This window comes from Macrotis lagotis, chromosome 7 (genome assembly GCF_037893015.1).
Source record: "Macrotis lagotis isolate mMagLag1 chromosome 7, bilby.v1.9.chrom.fasta, whole genome shotgun sequence".
Taxonomy (NCBI): Eukaryota; Metazoa; Chordata; class Mammalia; order Peramelemorphia; family Peramelidae; genus Macrotis; species Macrotis lagotis.
The window spans coordinates 52,615,556-52,631,846 of NC_133664.1; the positions used below are offsets into that span (position 1 = coordinate 52,615,556).

Sequence of the window (16,291 nt, forward strand, 5' to 3'; positions counted from 1 at the left end):
ATTTGAGGGTCAGACTTACTCGGTTGAATTAGATCGTGGTCTAAATCTTTTGCCTCTGACTTTCTTTCTGTTGCCTCCTAGATTACCTGAAAAAAGATGAGTTGGAGATAGAAGTTTTAGGCAAGTATGCATATAAATGAATATTATTTAAATCTATTTGCAAGAGTTTCCTAATTCAGAAGACTACTGTCCTCAAACAGATATACATTTCAAAGCATCTTAAAGCCATCTCTAATTAGGTAATGTGCCCCAGTTGTTAATTCCTCTCATATTTATCATAAGAGAGTTATATTCCTTTTCCAAATAAAAACATATTGAATTCTCATACCATATTTCCTTTCCTTTGCCAGATACACAGTAGGTAGTTAATAAATGCTCACTGCTTGGTGACTTATTGACCTTAAGGGTCTTATAAAGGAAAAGGAACAGAGAGAGAAGTTATTAAGAAACAATCCAGCCCATGTAAATAGAGAACTTGGGGCGGGCCTACAAATAGATTTCAATTTTGCTTACCCTGCCATGAGTTACTTCGGGGTCTTCCATTTTCACAGATGTCTGAAATATGTTTTGTATCTGGAATTCTCTCACTCCAGGAATGGGAGAGTCCATTTGACCTGAAATTGAAATAGACATATAATGTTTACCTCTCTTCTTCTCAGCTTTCCAATTTCAAGATTAGTAAACAAAACTGCTTATATCACTATATAGTACATAAAATAAACAATAACTAAATTAATAATCTGGAAAAATGAAAGAATGAAGAGAAATAAAAATATTTCATGAAGAATAGAATTGCACAAAAATCAAGTTAAGAAAAGTCAAATACAAAGGAACCCCATTATAACATGGTTATTCTTGTTGATGTTGTTGTTGTTATCTTATCCAGGTTGGGGCTGTAGTGACCACTCACCATGGGTCTGATCCCAATAAATACTCATCAAAATGGAAGCTTTAACCTATTCCGTTTTTAACCTAAGCCTATTCGTCCTTCCTTAGGTAACCTGGGGGTCTAAGTCCCAGGACCTCACCATATTGGCAAAGGACTTTAGTCCTACCACTGCTCAGACTCCTGAGCAAAGTTAAATACCAGCCTTGGCCTCCCCAGGAGGAGGGACTACCGGTGTATATGCCATCATTCCCAGCTAACAAGGTTCATTTATTAAATAGACTTAGATATACAGCTTCTGATTATGCTCAGAACAAATAATAAAAAGGATATCGTATGTTAGGTCATAAAAGGTTAGCCCTATTTACCAATACCAGGGTTATAAAGAGGTCCTGCTGTACTTGTTTCTTAAGTATAAGGTCACAATAGAGTTTGATTAAGATTTACTCAAGACAAATATGATTAAGCCATAAAGATGATACTCTTATTTCCTTAGAAAGTAAACTCCCTCATGAATGGAGTTTTCTTCACCAATATCATCTAAAAAGTTTATCGACTTCTTAAATAAATGCCAATGAACTTGGTCAGACATAGATCATGGACACCTTTGTGGGTTGGCTCCAGTAACCACCTGACTACCAAATGTGTATTTGGGTCCCATCATCTTTAAATGGAATTCTCTGTTAGAAATAAAATGGATAGACCTACCTTGTATCACACAAGAATCACTTCATAACATTCTACACACCCAGTAGCATGGAGGAAGAGTAAAAAATACTCTGAATTGCTTCAGATTTGTAACCCTGGGTCTAAAGGCATTTCTGGGAATCACCCAAATATATTTTAAGGTGTCTATAGTAATTGTTTTTGTACTTTAGAAAATGGTATCATGCTTCAGCCATCATAGCATGATAAAAATTATTACAGATCTTCCCTTAAAAGGGAGATTTCTCATTAAATGATTTCTGATCAAGTAGTTAAGGAGACACACCATGCAACAATACATTATGTTTCTCTGAAGTTAAGATAATATTCTTCAACCACCACTGGCTAATTAAGTGGTGACCTATTTGGGGCAACAATAACAGAAATACCACTGGAATCTATTCAACTCCCTCCCTACATTATTTAATTTAAAATTGTTTTGCTGAGAAAATATGTCTTTGCTATGGGAAACAGAAGCAGCCCAAACTCTTGTCTCCTCTAACTATACCTGACCCTTCTCTTTCAAAAAACAGAAACAAAAACAACAACAGCCAAAAAACCACCCCCACTCCTGCAAAAATATATCCAACAATCTATTCTCTTTGCTCCCTTTGCTCACTTCTCAAATTCTACATTCCTTATCTATAAACTATCTTATCTGTGCTAGATGTATGGTAACTGATTAAAATGAAATATAACATTAAAATGAAAAAAGGGATTTCTTATGCAATTTTTAAACTATTTCCATACCACACTAAAATTTCTACATTTATTGCTTATTCATATGTGTTTTTGATGAGTAAGATCTATTGTGGAAAAAAAAAACTGGAGAGAGACAGGGGAGGTATTTGATTATATCAACAGTTTCAGAAGTGATCCCGTTTGCTAAACAGAAAGAAGATAGTAAGGCCAGAGATCATAGAATTTTAAGTCCCTTCCAGCTTTAAAATTCTATCTACCACTCTTCTTGCCTTCTTTCTGTCAGTAGGAAATTAGCAATTCGCTTTTACAATCCAAAATAACTACCATTTCAAAGGTAAAAAACAAGATGTTACTATATTTATAAAGATGTATATTATTTTCCCCCTCCACTGCCCCTTCTCCCCATTACCAATCAATGAAATTCTTCTATGGAGCAGTTTTCTGTCACTATGAAAACAGGTTCACAATTATTTATACTTCCTAAAGCATTCCAGCAATTTCTGTTTTTCCTCATTTTACCTAGTTGGATAATTATAAATCATGCAAAATTTTAAGGGCTATTTATGTATTTTATGAACTTGGAGCAAAAATATGATATCAAACTCTAAAGAACAGATGAATGATGCAGCTACCCATACGATATTGATATGAATGCTGGCAAACACACATCAAACCAGTTTAGCTAGCGCTAAGCTGAAAGTGGCATACATCTAGGGAAGATCATTCCAGGAATAAAATGCAAAATTAGCAGTCCTTAATGCAACATTCAAAAGCACATTTCACAACAATCAGTCTTTGCTTCATGTCTAGCTTTGCTTTCAAATACACAGCATAGTATTTAAATAATTTTCTAAACAGCATTAATACTATAAGTTTATTTTATTTATTGCTTTTTATTGAAGCATGATAGTAACCTTTTTCTTTGACTACAAGACCATGATTTGAAACCCACCATTTACAATGACAGTGAACACTCTCTTTTCTGGAGACATATGAGAAATAGATTGTTCAACACCCACTTGGATTGCTATGCACAGAAAGTTATTTTTCATTTATTTGATATTTCTCATTTGAAAATAGGCAGTTTGGAGTATAGGGTACTCTAGAGTACCCTGAGAACTCATGTATGTAATCAAAGAACAAGGGATACCATTTATAACATTCCAGAAAGAAGGAAGAAGTAATCAAACCTGCTGCAAAATAATGAAATGTTCTGACTAATGGAATAATGTGGGATGGAACAGGTAGAAATCTGAAAATGCGACAGAAAAGCAGACCTCTTCTTAGAACTAGATGCTGAGTTTGTGCTGACTCCCGGAGGCATGTCGCTATAAAAAGAATCGGCATCTCCAGGCTTTTTTACATAATCTCCCTGGGGTAACTGTCTAAAGCATAATAAACATTTTAGAGTCAGAAAACAAGACACACGTACACAGACATATACAAATATTAGTTCAGGAAAAAAAGAGGTAGGGCTAATGATATATATGAATCAAGTCTATCATAACACACAAGATTATTACTAAAGGTGACAAATGAAAGTCATTCTCATGGTGAGTATTTGGAAGGGCCACTACCGCCATGCTGAAATGATTGGTTAAAACAGCCTTACACTCTTGAAAAGATGAAGCGCTCCATTTTGCTTTGTTAACCCCCATTATCTTCACAAATCTTAATTTAACCTTTATATTTAACAATTAATTCTTTTCAAATGAAAGGTTTCAGGGTAGAATACCTTGAAGCAGATGAGTACAATTTTACCAATGGGCTAAAGAAACTCATCTTAATGATTTCCACAAACTGCCAGAATTTTATAATAGGGGTCCTTAAGCCAGGGTCTATGACATTGTTGGCTTTTAAAAATTCATTTTGATAACTATATTTCTACAATACTGGATTCCTTGGTAATTCCATATGCTTTTGCTTTATTTTATGTCTTCAAAACATGATTTTGAGAAGGGGTTCAAAAGTTTTACCTAACTGCCAAAGTTGTTCATAACACAAAAAAGGTTAAGAACCCCTGTCTTAAAAGAATAAATTATTCTCTCCTGCTTGTTGTATTATATAATATAGATATAGTCTTATTAGGATTTCCTGTTCCTTTCTGGCCTTCACAATCTCCTTAAAAGAAAAGTGAATAAATGGAATATGATTCAGTGGAGAAACCAAAAAGTAACTAAATATTTGGAGTATTAGAAGTATGAAGAAAGAGAAAAAGTAAAATTATTTATTCTCAAGAAGAGACAGTTAAGGAATGGTTTAGTAATTTTCTATTGGAGTGCATATATGATGATGGTGACAACAGTTTTCCATCTTCACTGAGGATGGACAAAAATAGGAAAAAATAAAATTTAAAATATACCGGATATTATTTAGATCTAGATATATGGATTTCACCCCTCTGAGTCTCAATTTCCTTATCTGTAAAAGGAATAGTAAAGATGAGATAACTTCAAGGTCCCTTCCAGCTTCCAACAGTAAGCATCATTCCAACAACTAGACTAAATTGTACACAGAAAACAAGAAACATTCTCATTTGTTTTCTATGTTTCTGATGAGGTCTTTCTTGGAGAAAGAAGAGTAGATAACCATAACTTTTCTGCCTGAGACACTTACCTAACTCCTCTGAGCCTTGGTTTCTTCCTCTATAAAAGAGAGGGATCTATAAAAAAATAGAGGACCCCCAAGTCTCTTCTTGTTCTAAATGTACAATTCTATGATCGAATGCTCCAGTTTTAAGCTTTCATTACTCTTGGGTCATACTGGATGTTAACACCTTTCACTCTCTCTTCAACTGGTACCAAATGATAATCTGATCATTTACCAATGTGTATACAGCTGGCTTATGTGGTTCAATTCCAGTGCTATGAATCTAAAGACAAAATTCATATCAAGTTGGATATCCTACAAAGAATTGGAATTTAATTGTTTTCTATGCAGAGGTCTAAATTAAATGATTGCTTCTATTATTCTTTTCCCTATTATATAGTTCCTACCATTTACTTATGCTAAGATTGCAGGAAACATGTCAATGTTATATTTTCAGAAGAAAGCTGCTTTCAGATGTTGCCTTTGATTTGTTCTAACTCTCACATTGTAACTATATTTTTTCAAAAAAAATTATTCATTTGTTTTCTTTAATAATAATAATATGCTTTTTTCTTGGAGTTATTTGAACATTTGTCATTTATAATTTTATATGTGATTTTTCAACTAAAGGTAAAAAACTTCTCTTAATTTCATTCTATTCCTTGTTATGATAAAAGAAACTAATATTCCTCATATTTTCATTTTTAGTTCAATTTCACATGTAAATAATGAAGGTATTTCTTCTTAACACTCATTTGAAATGTGTACAATGACTAAATTTGATAATGATCATATATGTTCCCAAAGTAAACAAAATTATGATGTCTTCCTCTATGCCTATCTCACTGACAAAGGATAACTGATATAGGGTAAATAATCCTCTTCTAAACTAAACTTATTCCTTTTAGTTTCTTGAATAATTTTCTGTTTTATTTTTTATACCCACCTTACTAATTGACTAATTTCATCAGTGTTTAGAGGGAAAATATGCTTAGTGAAATCCCAGTTTTAAGAGTTGTCTTACATGACCAGAATTTTCCTTCTATTGGCCCTGGTACTAATGCTATCAATAAAAAAATGCCAAAATCATCATCAAATCCTTGTAATGCCCAATAATTCCATATTATTTAGTCTTTGTAAGCTAAATAGTTCATTGAATTGGATTTAAATATATATTGAAATCAATATTGCAATAATGATGATAATCATCTATCCTATTATTATTTTCCAAAAAGTACTCTGTCTTTTAAAACATTTGATTATCTTACTATCAATGAAACTGTAATTTTCTGGTTTACTGAAATACAATTTTCTTTTCACACTGCTAGCCATGTTTTACCCATTGTTACATAGATTCTTTTTTTTAATATTTGAATGTCAATCTTTACTTTTTTGGAGAATATTCTAAGGCTCAAGTGCTTTACAAATAGAGCACTCTGGAGAAGAAAGAAGCCAGAGAGTCACGGACTGGAAAGCTTTTCCATAGTTTATGCAGTCTAACTCACTTGCTTTGGTTACACAGACTAGGTTCTAGGTTTATCTACATTGTTAACTCCATCTTCACTATGACAGCATAAATAATTTTCTCTGGAGAATTAAATACTAAAGAAAACTCAATATAGATGTTGGTCATTGTTGATGTGCTCTCAGGTAGGATGTCTAGTTAACCTTCTTGGTCACAAAATTCAGGCCTATCCTTCAGACATCAGCACCTATGGCCCATTTCATCTTGGCCTAAATAAAGATGGAGAACATCTGATTCAATCTCTCATTTTCCTTCAAATTTCCCCAACCCCCATCCCAATTCATTGATTATCTTAAAATATTCCTGTTCAAGTTCTAAATATTTTTATGGGTTTTTTTTTGGTTAAATTCTACCTGCATGACCCAAATTAAGATAATTTACTTCTTTTGGTAAAAAGTTTTCTCATCTGTAAAAGGAAGGAATGGGACTACATGGCTCTGATGGCCTTCTAATTACAATGATCCTAGAGGGGTTTTTTTAGGTATTTTTTTTTGCAAGGTAAATAGGGTTAAGTGGCTTGCCCAAGGCCACACAGCTAGGTAATTATTAAGTATCTGAGCCTGGATTTGAACCCAGGTACTCCTGACTCCAAGGCTGGTGCTTTATCCACTACTCCACCTAGCCACCCCGATCCTAGAGTTTTAATCCTCCCAAACTTCTGACAAGAGCATGATGTTGACAGAGACTAAAGATCTTTTCAAGTTCTATACTACTATGAAGTGAAATTGTCTCTTTTCCTTCAATGTATTCCTTGCTTCCATTCTCTTTGTTCCCAAATATTTCTACAATTTAAAAGTTATTTTGAAAGCCAAGTCTTTCTTTCAGAGTGCTGACTACTCCTCACACCGAAGTGTCCCTTGTTACCCTAAGGACTCATCTTTAGCCAAGTAACTGACAAAAATGTCAAGGCTGATCCATAGAAAGCACCAATTGTTATGTCTCCCCAGGCTGACGCCTGTTCTCTTGGACTATTCTCACTTTACTTCAGAAGGAAAAAAGTCCAACCTGTTTTATAATTACAATTTATTTGAGCGCTGAATTTCTGGGTTTGAAGGCTAGTGGCTGAATATCAATGTTTCTCAGACTGAATACAGAATGTAATTGATCATCAATTAATTTCCACCCTTTTCTAGTGCTGTTAAATTAATTTTTTCATCTGATTTTTTGGATTACATGAAGTTCCTATGACTGATAACTTCAATTAAAACGGATATGTCTCCTCCTATTCTTAATCAATATAATGTGCTGTACTGGAGTGGACATTGGACTTGGGGTGAGGAGAGCCAGGTTCTAGGTTCTGAATCTGCCCTAAACTGGCAGCATGAACTTATAAATTTGCTTTTCATTTCTGAATCTCAGTTTCCTTAACTGGAAAACAAGGGGAGTATACTAGTTGATCTCAAAGGTATCTTTTAGTTGTTATCCTCTGTTCTTAATTGTTCCATCTTCTAACTAGGTCGTAGAGTAGTTAAGAGTACCAGACTTGGAATTAGAAAGATCAGTATTCAAATAGTCAGACTAGTTGTGTGAACTTTGGTAAGTCACTTAAATTCTCTCTGCCTCAGTTGCATCATTTCTAAAATATACCCTATAAAATAATAATACTACTCCAAATAGTTGTGAGGATCAAATGAGATATCATATTATAATTGTCTTTTTTTTGCAAGGCAAATGGGGTTAAGTGGCTTGCCCAAGGTCACACAGCTAGGTAATTATTAAGTGTCTGAGACCGGATTTGAGCCCAGGTACTCCTGACTCCAGGGCCGGTGCTTTATCCACTCTGCCACCTAGCCACCCCCTTTTTCAAATCTAAAAGTAATAAATAAATGTTTAGCAGCAGCAGCATTGTCTTGGTTGAATGATTTGATTATCAGACAACTCATTATTTCCTTTCCTTAACCTACGTTCACTTTCAATTACATGGTCAAGAATAAAGTTTTTCTATTTATGAATTATACCCAGAAAATAACTACTTTGCTCGAGGTCTTATTCTTTCATTATGACCAGCAAACATTTCCATTTGCTCATGTCTCCTTGAGTCAAGTTTTTTTGACCTATTTTAATTTTTAATTAGTGTATTCCTTATATATATTATATTGATTTCAATTAATTGAAGACAGAGGAAAAGGACCAGATTTTAACTGAATTTCTCTTTCTTATCTATATTTCATTAGCTTTTCCTCCTTTATGCTTTCTAGATAAAATAGATCAAATATATTGAAGTAAGGAAAGTGGAAAGAGACTTGAATTCACAGGACCTAAGTTGCAAACTTGGGATTCCCCATGGATCCTCCATACTGCCTGTATGACCTGGGCAAGCTGCTTCACCTAATTCTCAGTTTCTTCATCTGTAAAAAAGAAGTTGGACTGGATAGAAGAAAGTAATAGGCCTCCTGAACCAGATTAAACTGTAATCGAGAAGTAAAAGAAACATTCCCATTTCTATTAGGGCTTGACTTTGCTAGACTAAGTGAAATCTAATTTCCCTTCCAGGTCTAGATCTATGAGTCCATGGTTTTGAATTTGGGATTGTTTCTTTTCTACTTAAAAACCAAAAAAAAAAATAGAGCATTTACATATATGCAATAAAACACCCACATACAAAAAGAGGATTCTATATGAAACCATGAATCTCCATCTCAAACTGTATGCTTTTATAAACCTATGATGTTGATGCACTACTCATAAACTATTATGAAAAGTTAAGAAGCCTAAAATCCTACTGCAAAATATATAGGGATATGAACTGGATCTGTCATTCACTGGCACAGAGAACTCCCAGGTGAAAAAAAACTCCATCCACCAAAGCAGGCTAAGTACCTCTGTTATATAATCTTAGAAAGTTATCTAGAGCATTGAGAAGTTAGGTGTCTTCTGCAATGTCCCACAATTGAGTATGAGCCAGAGACAGATCTTGAATCCAGGCCTTCCTAACTCCAAGGCCAGATCTCTCTCCTCTGTGAACATCTGTATTGCTGCATCTCAGTAAAAGAAACTTCACATGCCACTGCTAATTCTATTCTACATCACATAAGCAATAGAATAAACTAGAGGGAACACAGGCAGCCTTGAAGACTTAAGATAGCAGGATAAGAGTCATTCCTATAGAGTTCTCATGCTACTCTCTTGGCTCCTGATCCCACAATTTTATGGAACATAGGGTTACATAAATTGATTCTCTATATTTACAGTGGTATTTCAGGTTATTTTCGGTGCACTACATTAAAAAGGGCTCTTACTTCCTTCATAACCAATTAAATGGGTATTGGGGGGAGCTGTCCTTGGTCCTAACAAATCAACCTTCCTTCAGACTTGCCTTTAAAGTCAAAGAGTACACATTAGAGTCCTACAACTTTGCTGTTTCTTTTCCTTTTTTGAGGCTCCAGCCCTGTAACTCTATCATCTAGGTCTATTATGGACACTCTCTTCACTAATGCAAATCTACAACATATTTGTGCCATGATGACCTCAGAGAGAAACAAAGAAGCCTGAAGCCTTGAGAGGTTAGGAATTTCTCCCATTATTACACAATTAACCTAAGCAAGAATTAGCACCTGAACCCAGGTCTTGCCTTGTCCAAGGCAGGTTCATGGACAGTAATTAAAACTGACTGAATTGAATTGAGTAATTCCTTCAGATACTGAGGATGAGTTTTCAGTAGGAATTATTATTTATGTTTCATTCACAGAATTATTTACTTTCTTTCTCAAATCTGCCTAATTAAGTATTTTGATGGCATCATACCACTAAAAAAGAGTCTGAGTCTCATTTATTATCCCTTCATTCTCTTACAAAAAGTTTCAAGAAAAATACCAGGCTCACCAACATTTCTAACAGCTTCATATATCTACAGGAACCTCTCTCAAAATCATCTTTCTTTCCTAACTCTACATATCTACCTGTTCTTATCAAGCCTAAGAGAGCACAAGAATATTCATGAGACCAGCAAACCTAGGACAACCTAGTTTAATAGGCAGTAAAAGTTAAATGTCTTATTTCTGTTTCTTGTTTCCTTAGTAACTGGGCAGATGTCTGTTTGGATGACTATAAAAATACCATGTCTTTTGAGGCTCTTCCCCTCTCTATATAATATCCCACCCACTTCTGTTAGTGGTTCAAGCTTTTGGGTGTCTTCCACATATCTATATTTTTTGTAAAGGGGACAAGATTTGCTTCAGAATTATAGTAACAATTATGGATCACTTTGAGATACATACAGCATCTTAGCCATCTTCCCTGAATCCCAATTCTCCTTGCAACTTGAGAACTAATGCATAAATTCAACATTCAATAGCTACAGACAAGAAGGGGGGAGGTGATGGAGGTTAGGATGTACTGAAATAAGCACAATACTCATCTATGGATGAGCCCAGAGGGGACCTCAAATTAGAAACCAGACACAAATGTCCATGTGGGTGGAATCCTGACTCAAGTGTGCTGAATACCTCAACTGCCTGCTGAATTCTAGGGAGGTGGGAAGAGAAGATTCTAAGTGCATCAATTCCTCACTATAGCTTGATAATGAAGCAAGGGGATATGAAGAGGCTATAAATTATTTTCTTTGCAATAAGAGATTCTGGAAAATGGAAGTCATCTCCTTAATTTGGATAATCTCCCTATAGAGAACCTGACTTCAGAGTTTTTGGATCATCTATTTAGTTCTGTGTTTTACTAATGTTGTTTGCAAAGCAATTCATATACTAAAAACTAACATAAATGTAAGCACTCACTGTCATTATTATCCTTGTTTTATGCATAATCATCATATTATGTCCCTTCATGGGGATTACTTTAGCAACACTTATTTTAACTTAAATTTTAAATGAATCATATTTTAAATTCTAGAATTAACTCCAGCCTTAATCAGCTAATGGACTGTACTCCTTTAGAAAACCTTGTTGGAAATAAAGACTATTATTTGGATTTTGTGGTCAATGAAGCAACTTTTAAATAAATCAGGTACTTTTTTGTGAAAAGAAAAAAGCAACAAAACACTTAAGATTCATCTTTGCATCTTGCCTTTTCCCCACAGTTTTTGAGGTATTTGAATACAGGGAGGAAAATGATATCTTTTTTTTTTTTAGTTCTGGCAAGGCAATGGGGTTAAGTGGCTTGCCCAAGGCCACACAGCTAGGTAATTATTAAGTGTCTGAGGCTGGATTTGAACTCAGGTACTCCTGACTCCAGGGCCAGTTCTCTGTCCACTGCACCACCTGGCTGCTCCTGGTATCTTCTAAGAATGGAACTACTCTAGGCTTAGAATAAGGAGATTGTGTTTGAGTAACCTAGCTCTGCCACCTTGGGCAAATGCCTTCTTTTTATAGGCCGTTGTTTCCTCAATTGTAAGAACCTGCACTACCTATGTATGTCACAAGGTCATCCTACAGTTCAAATGATATCTAAGGGTCACAAACTACTTTGATCAAGGATATTATGTTTCAGCTTTCTTCCTATCATTCTTCTTGAGATTCAAATAATGCTATGTATATAATGGACACTAAATAAACATTTTCTTTGGATTTTCAATATATAACTTCTAAGTCTCTCTAGTGTTTGTTTTTGTTGTGTTTGATTTTGAAAGCACTGAGAAGGGAAGAGAATACAATGGATATGATTTAATTTTTTAAAATTCAGAGAATTTCAAAGAATGAAAAGGGCAAAGACAAAGTTGGGCTAGGATTTGACAAAGTGTTAATAACACTAGTTCTAATTTATTCTCAATACCACTCAGTCACTTTCAAGGAGAAGGGGAGAAGAGATGATCACATTCTAAGGGAATGTTAAGTAATGTGCATTATTTTACACATATCTTAAAGCAATCAAATGGTTAAAAGTGACACATAAACACATAAAAAGTGTCAAGAAAATGAACATCTTGACTTTTCTGGCAGAACTGCTGCCCTGTGTGGGTGAAACATTACATATACTGTCAGGCACCTCATCTGTTGGTAGGTTTTACTGAATTGCTCCCCCCGCCCCCAGTTTCTTTTTTATATGTTATAATAACTGACTTTTTGTAGAGGAGGATAGGGAAAAGGAAATATTTAGGAATGAGAGTGATATAAAAAATAAAAGGTACTAATATATTTTTTAAAGTAAGTGTCCTCCCATTTTATTAACTACTTTATATTTGGGATAATATGTTATTCTTAGAGAAATCCCATCAGTGCCTAGAGTCAGATTGTATTTTAAAATGTGAACTGTGAAATTATCACAAAACATAAAGCCTTCTTCCCCCTGGGATGGTCACAGATTCTCATGTGTCAAAGTGCTTTTAGCTTGTCCAAATTAGATTATTAGCCTATAGCCTCATATAATCTACACATAAAACATGACTTCCTCTTGAGATTAGTATGAAGTTTTGTGAGTTGCCCGAATATTTCCTTGAGAGCAACATTATGCCCAAAGAAAACCCTGGTCATCTCTAAATGGAAGATGATATTAATAAAAAGAAAAAAATCCTTCTAAGAAGGGCTTGCATAAAAGGAAGCTGACATATACAACTAAAAATGTAATTAACTATGAAAAAATAGAGAAATGTCAAAAATGTAACTACAAACCAAGTCAAATTTCCAGTTTTTTTCAATATAAAATTTTACAAATAAATTTCCAATTAAGATCCCTCTATTAGTCACACAAAATAGAATATATCCTGATTTTAATAGGAAAGGAGAATTTCATAGAATCATTTAACCACTAAAAACATGAGAGCTATTTTTAAAAAAGAAACTTTCTAGTAACAGTAACATTAAAATGTTAAAGTTTCACATCTCTTTAAGATGAAAGAACTTCAACAATAGCAAAACTTTTAAAAAATGTAAAGTCAGGAAAAAAAAAGGAGATTGAACTAAGATCTCCATGGCTCCTTCCAGCTCTGAGATTCTATGATTCTATGAAAACATTGAAAAACAAGATTAATTTCTATGTTATTTCTTTATTAGAAAATAAAATGAACACTCTTCAAAGGTAGAAAATGAGATGACAAAAACCTTTTAGAAGTTAAACCTTTTTAAGTATAGCATATTCAGGTTACTCTTACCACATACCTCTGTTCTCGATAATTTCTTTCCATTGATGAGAGGAGAAAAAACAACAACAATAATAATTAGTTACGTATGAGTCTAGATCAGGGAGGATATCACTTATAATGGCAGTGTTCTGATATTCTTTGGAAACTTTGTGTCACCAAGACTTTACAATTCATGGTGTGTATAAAATTTAAGGACATCACTATGGTAACCTGCACACACACACACACACACACACACACACACAGCCAAGGCAAGCTAACCTATCTGCCTTAGTTTCTTAAAGGGGATAATCATACAACTTACTTCCCAGGGTTGTGAGGATCAAATGAGATATTGCTAAAGCATTTTGCATACCTTGAACGCTATATAAATGCTAATTGTTTTTATTATTATTAACTAAAATAATAACATTAATTTTCTTCTCTCTTTCACCTGCTTTAAGAACCACTGGAACCTTCAGGTCTGAGTCAAATGGGCAGACTAGTAAAATAAATCTCTGGGTCAGTCTTCTATAAAAGATGGTGCTACCATGACTTACCATAAAGGACAAGTTACAGTACATGATAGCTTGAAGACCTTCTCCTTTTACTCCCAGAAGTCCATAATTTCATAAACCTAACTCAGGGCTCCCTTCCTTCCCCCAATGTCTTTATTTATCAAATAAAATCATTTATCTTACACCATTCTAAAAGTGGTATTTTTGTATTGTTATAACTGCCAATGAAGTTTCCTGGAAGGTAAAGGAATTCTTGACAGACATCAGACTTGAGAAAGATCATTTTTCCCCTGGGACATGTACTTTACTGCATAAATACTACAATGTGATCATTTTTTATACCTGTGGCCATGATGGCAAATTCAAGAAAGGAAGGCTTTTTGAAAATCATTTTGGTATGATTACTTTAAAATATTTTGTCATTTTTCTACATTGGTAGTAACCTAGGGTCAACACAGGAGAAAAGAAGTCCAAACAATAGGTCTGGATTATGTTTTTTCTAGTTCTGTTAACAAGAGAGTTTCCAGTTATCTTAAGAAGTGTTACAAAATTCTTAAAATAATAATACTATGATATATAAAATTGGCCCATTGTGGTTACCTAGACGGTCTTTTGTATTTTGGTGCCTCTTTGAGAGTAAACTAAGATAAAGCTAAGGTATCCTAATGATATTGCAGAGCTTTGTTGTAGTCTTTTGGATTCACTTTTTTTTCTAAAAAGACTCCATGGATGAGGTGAGGTCCTAAACTCTGAGCAAGGTTATGATCATCTTCTTCCTCGACAACCCTTATTCATAGAAACTGCCCCAGCTATCAAGGGCCAAAATCAAAACCAGGAAAGGGTTGGGGATTTAGAGAAAAAGATTATGCGATTCTTTGTGATCAAAATGCACAGTGAGTAATAAACTCCATTCTTTTAGAAAGTCTTAGTTTTAACACACTGGGATAAATACATTGATCTGAATGATCAAATGGATCAAAATTTATTTTATTTAGATTCTTGATTTTTTTTTCCCCATGGTAGAATATAAATTTATAGAGGACAGAAACTTAGGTTCTTGTATCCCTTACTCCTAGAACCATTAAAATTTTGAAGAGGATTGTCACATCAGGGAAGTGATGCCATTACTTGGAAGTGAATTGGATTTGAGTGAAGCAGGACTGTGCAAATTCACCAGCCTCATTTCTCCTCCAGAGCCCTCTGGGTCCAGTGGCAAGAAGGAGATCAGGATGACTGGAGATGACCCCAGATGAGCAGCATTATATCCCACAAAGTCAATAAGGAAAGGTAAAAGGAAGGAAATCAGCATTTTTATAGCACCTATTATGATGCACCAAGGCGAGATTAAGCCCTTTACAAATTATGTCTCAGATGATCCTCACAACAACCCTGGAAGGTAGGTGCTATTATTGCCCACATTTTACAACTGAGGGAACTGAGGGAAGCAGGTTAAGTGACTAGCCTAGGATCACACATCTGGAGGTGTCTGAGGCTGGATTTGAGCTCAGGTCTTCTTGACCCCAGTGCACCACCAGAGTTCTTAATAAATGTTTCTTAATTGATTAACTCACCCTATGCTCAGTAGGAGCCTTAGATGTCTTGGATATCTTTGAAGCTGTGCTTACTGAAGCAAGTGAATAGCAAGAGTGGGACAGGTTTTACTGTTGTTCTTGTTGCATTTGTCTTGTTCGGGAGTTGGGGGATTTGAGACTGGGACCTCCTATAGAGCATCAGCCACTCTCCAGGTGACTCCACTGCTAATCAGCATGTAACTTTGACCTTGAGGGGCAGGGTTTGCCCTCCTTGGGCACCAATGTTCTCCTTTCCTTCCTCCAGACTTAATGTGGACACTGGATTGGCACTGGACCTATGCTAGCTCAAATCCTCCGAGCTCAAGTGATCTACCAGCCCCAGTCTCCCTGGGAGCAGGGATTGCAGGCAACTGCTGCCTATCATGTCTGGCTGGGGCAGTCTTTAAAGGGGAAGCATGGCCCCAGTCTCTGTTTAGCACTTTGATGATATTAGCTAAATATTACTGAAAAACTTCTTAACGTGGTGAGAGTAAAAAGAACATTCCCAAGCATATACATAAAAATAGGGGAACTATTTCTAATTCTAGGGAGAAAAGTGCACTTGGGGAAAGAGAAGGAAACAGAAAACCCTGATAGAGAAGGTCACTTAGAAGCCTCAGTGGAATGGTTCATATCAGACAAGAATAACTTACACAGTACCTGGGAATAAGGAGGTCTTGTTGGGAATTGACTTTGTAAACTCCAAGAGGCAAATGAGGAAATAGGGGTGTACAACACTGGACCTTAGCTGGTATTTGATATATCACCTATTTGTTGTTAGTAAAG

At 35.0% G+C, this 16,291-nt stretch overlaps 1 protein-coding gene across 7 annotated transcripts in view; it reads right to left on the reverse strand.

The window, feature by feature from the left end:
- Window positions 1-16,291, reverse strand: part of ADAM22 (ADAM metallopeptidase domain 22) — a 91,546-nt gene that overhangs the window by 18,512 nt on the left and 56,743 nt on the right. For 4 of the 7 annotated variants that reach the window (XM_074192862.1, XM_074192864.1, XM_074192865.1 and 1 more), the window contains exons 22-24: window positions 13,454-13,471; window positions 514-614; window positions 20-86 (exon numbers count right to left, since the gene is read on the reverse strand). In XM_074192862.1, the coding sequence (XP_074048963.1) occupies window positions 20-86; window positions 514-614; window positions 13,454-13,471 (186 nt within the window). The other 3 variants (XM_074192863.1, XM_074192866.1, XM_074192867.1) reach the window with 2 other exon arrangements.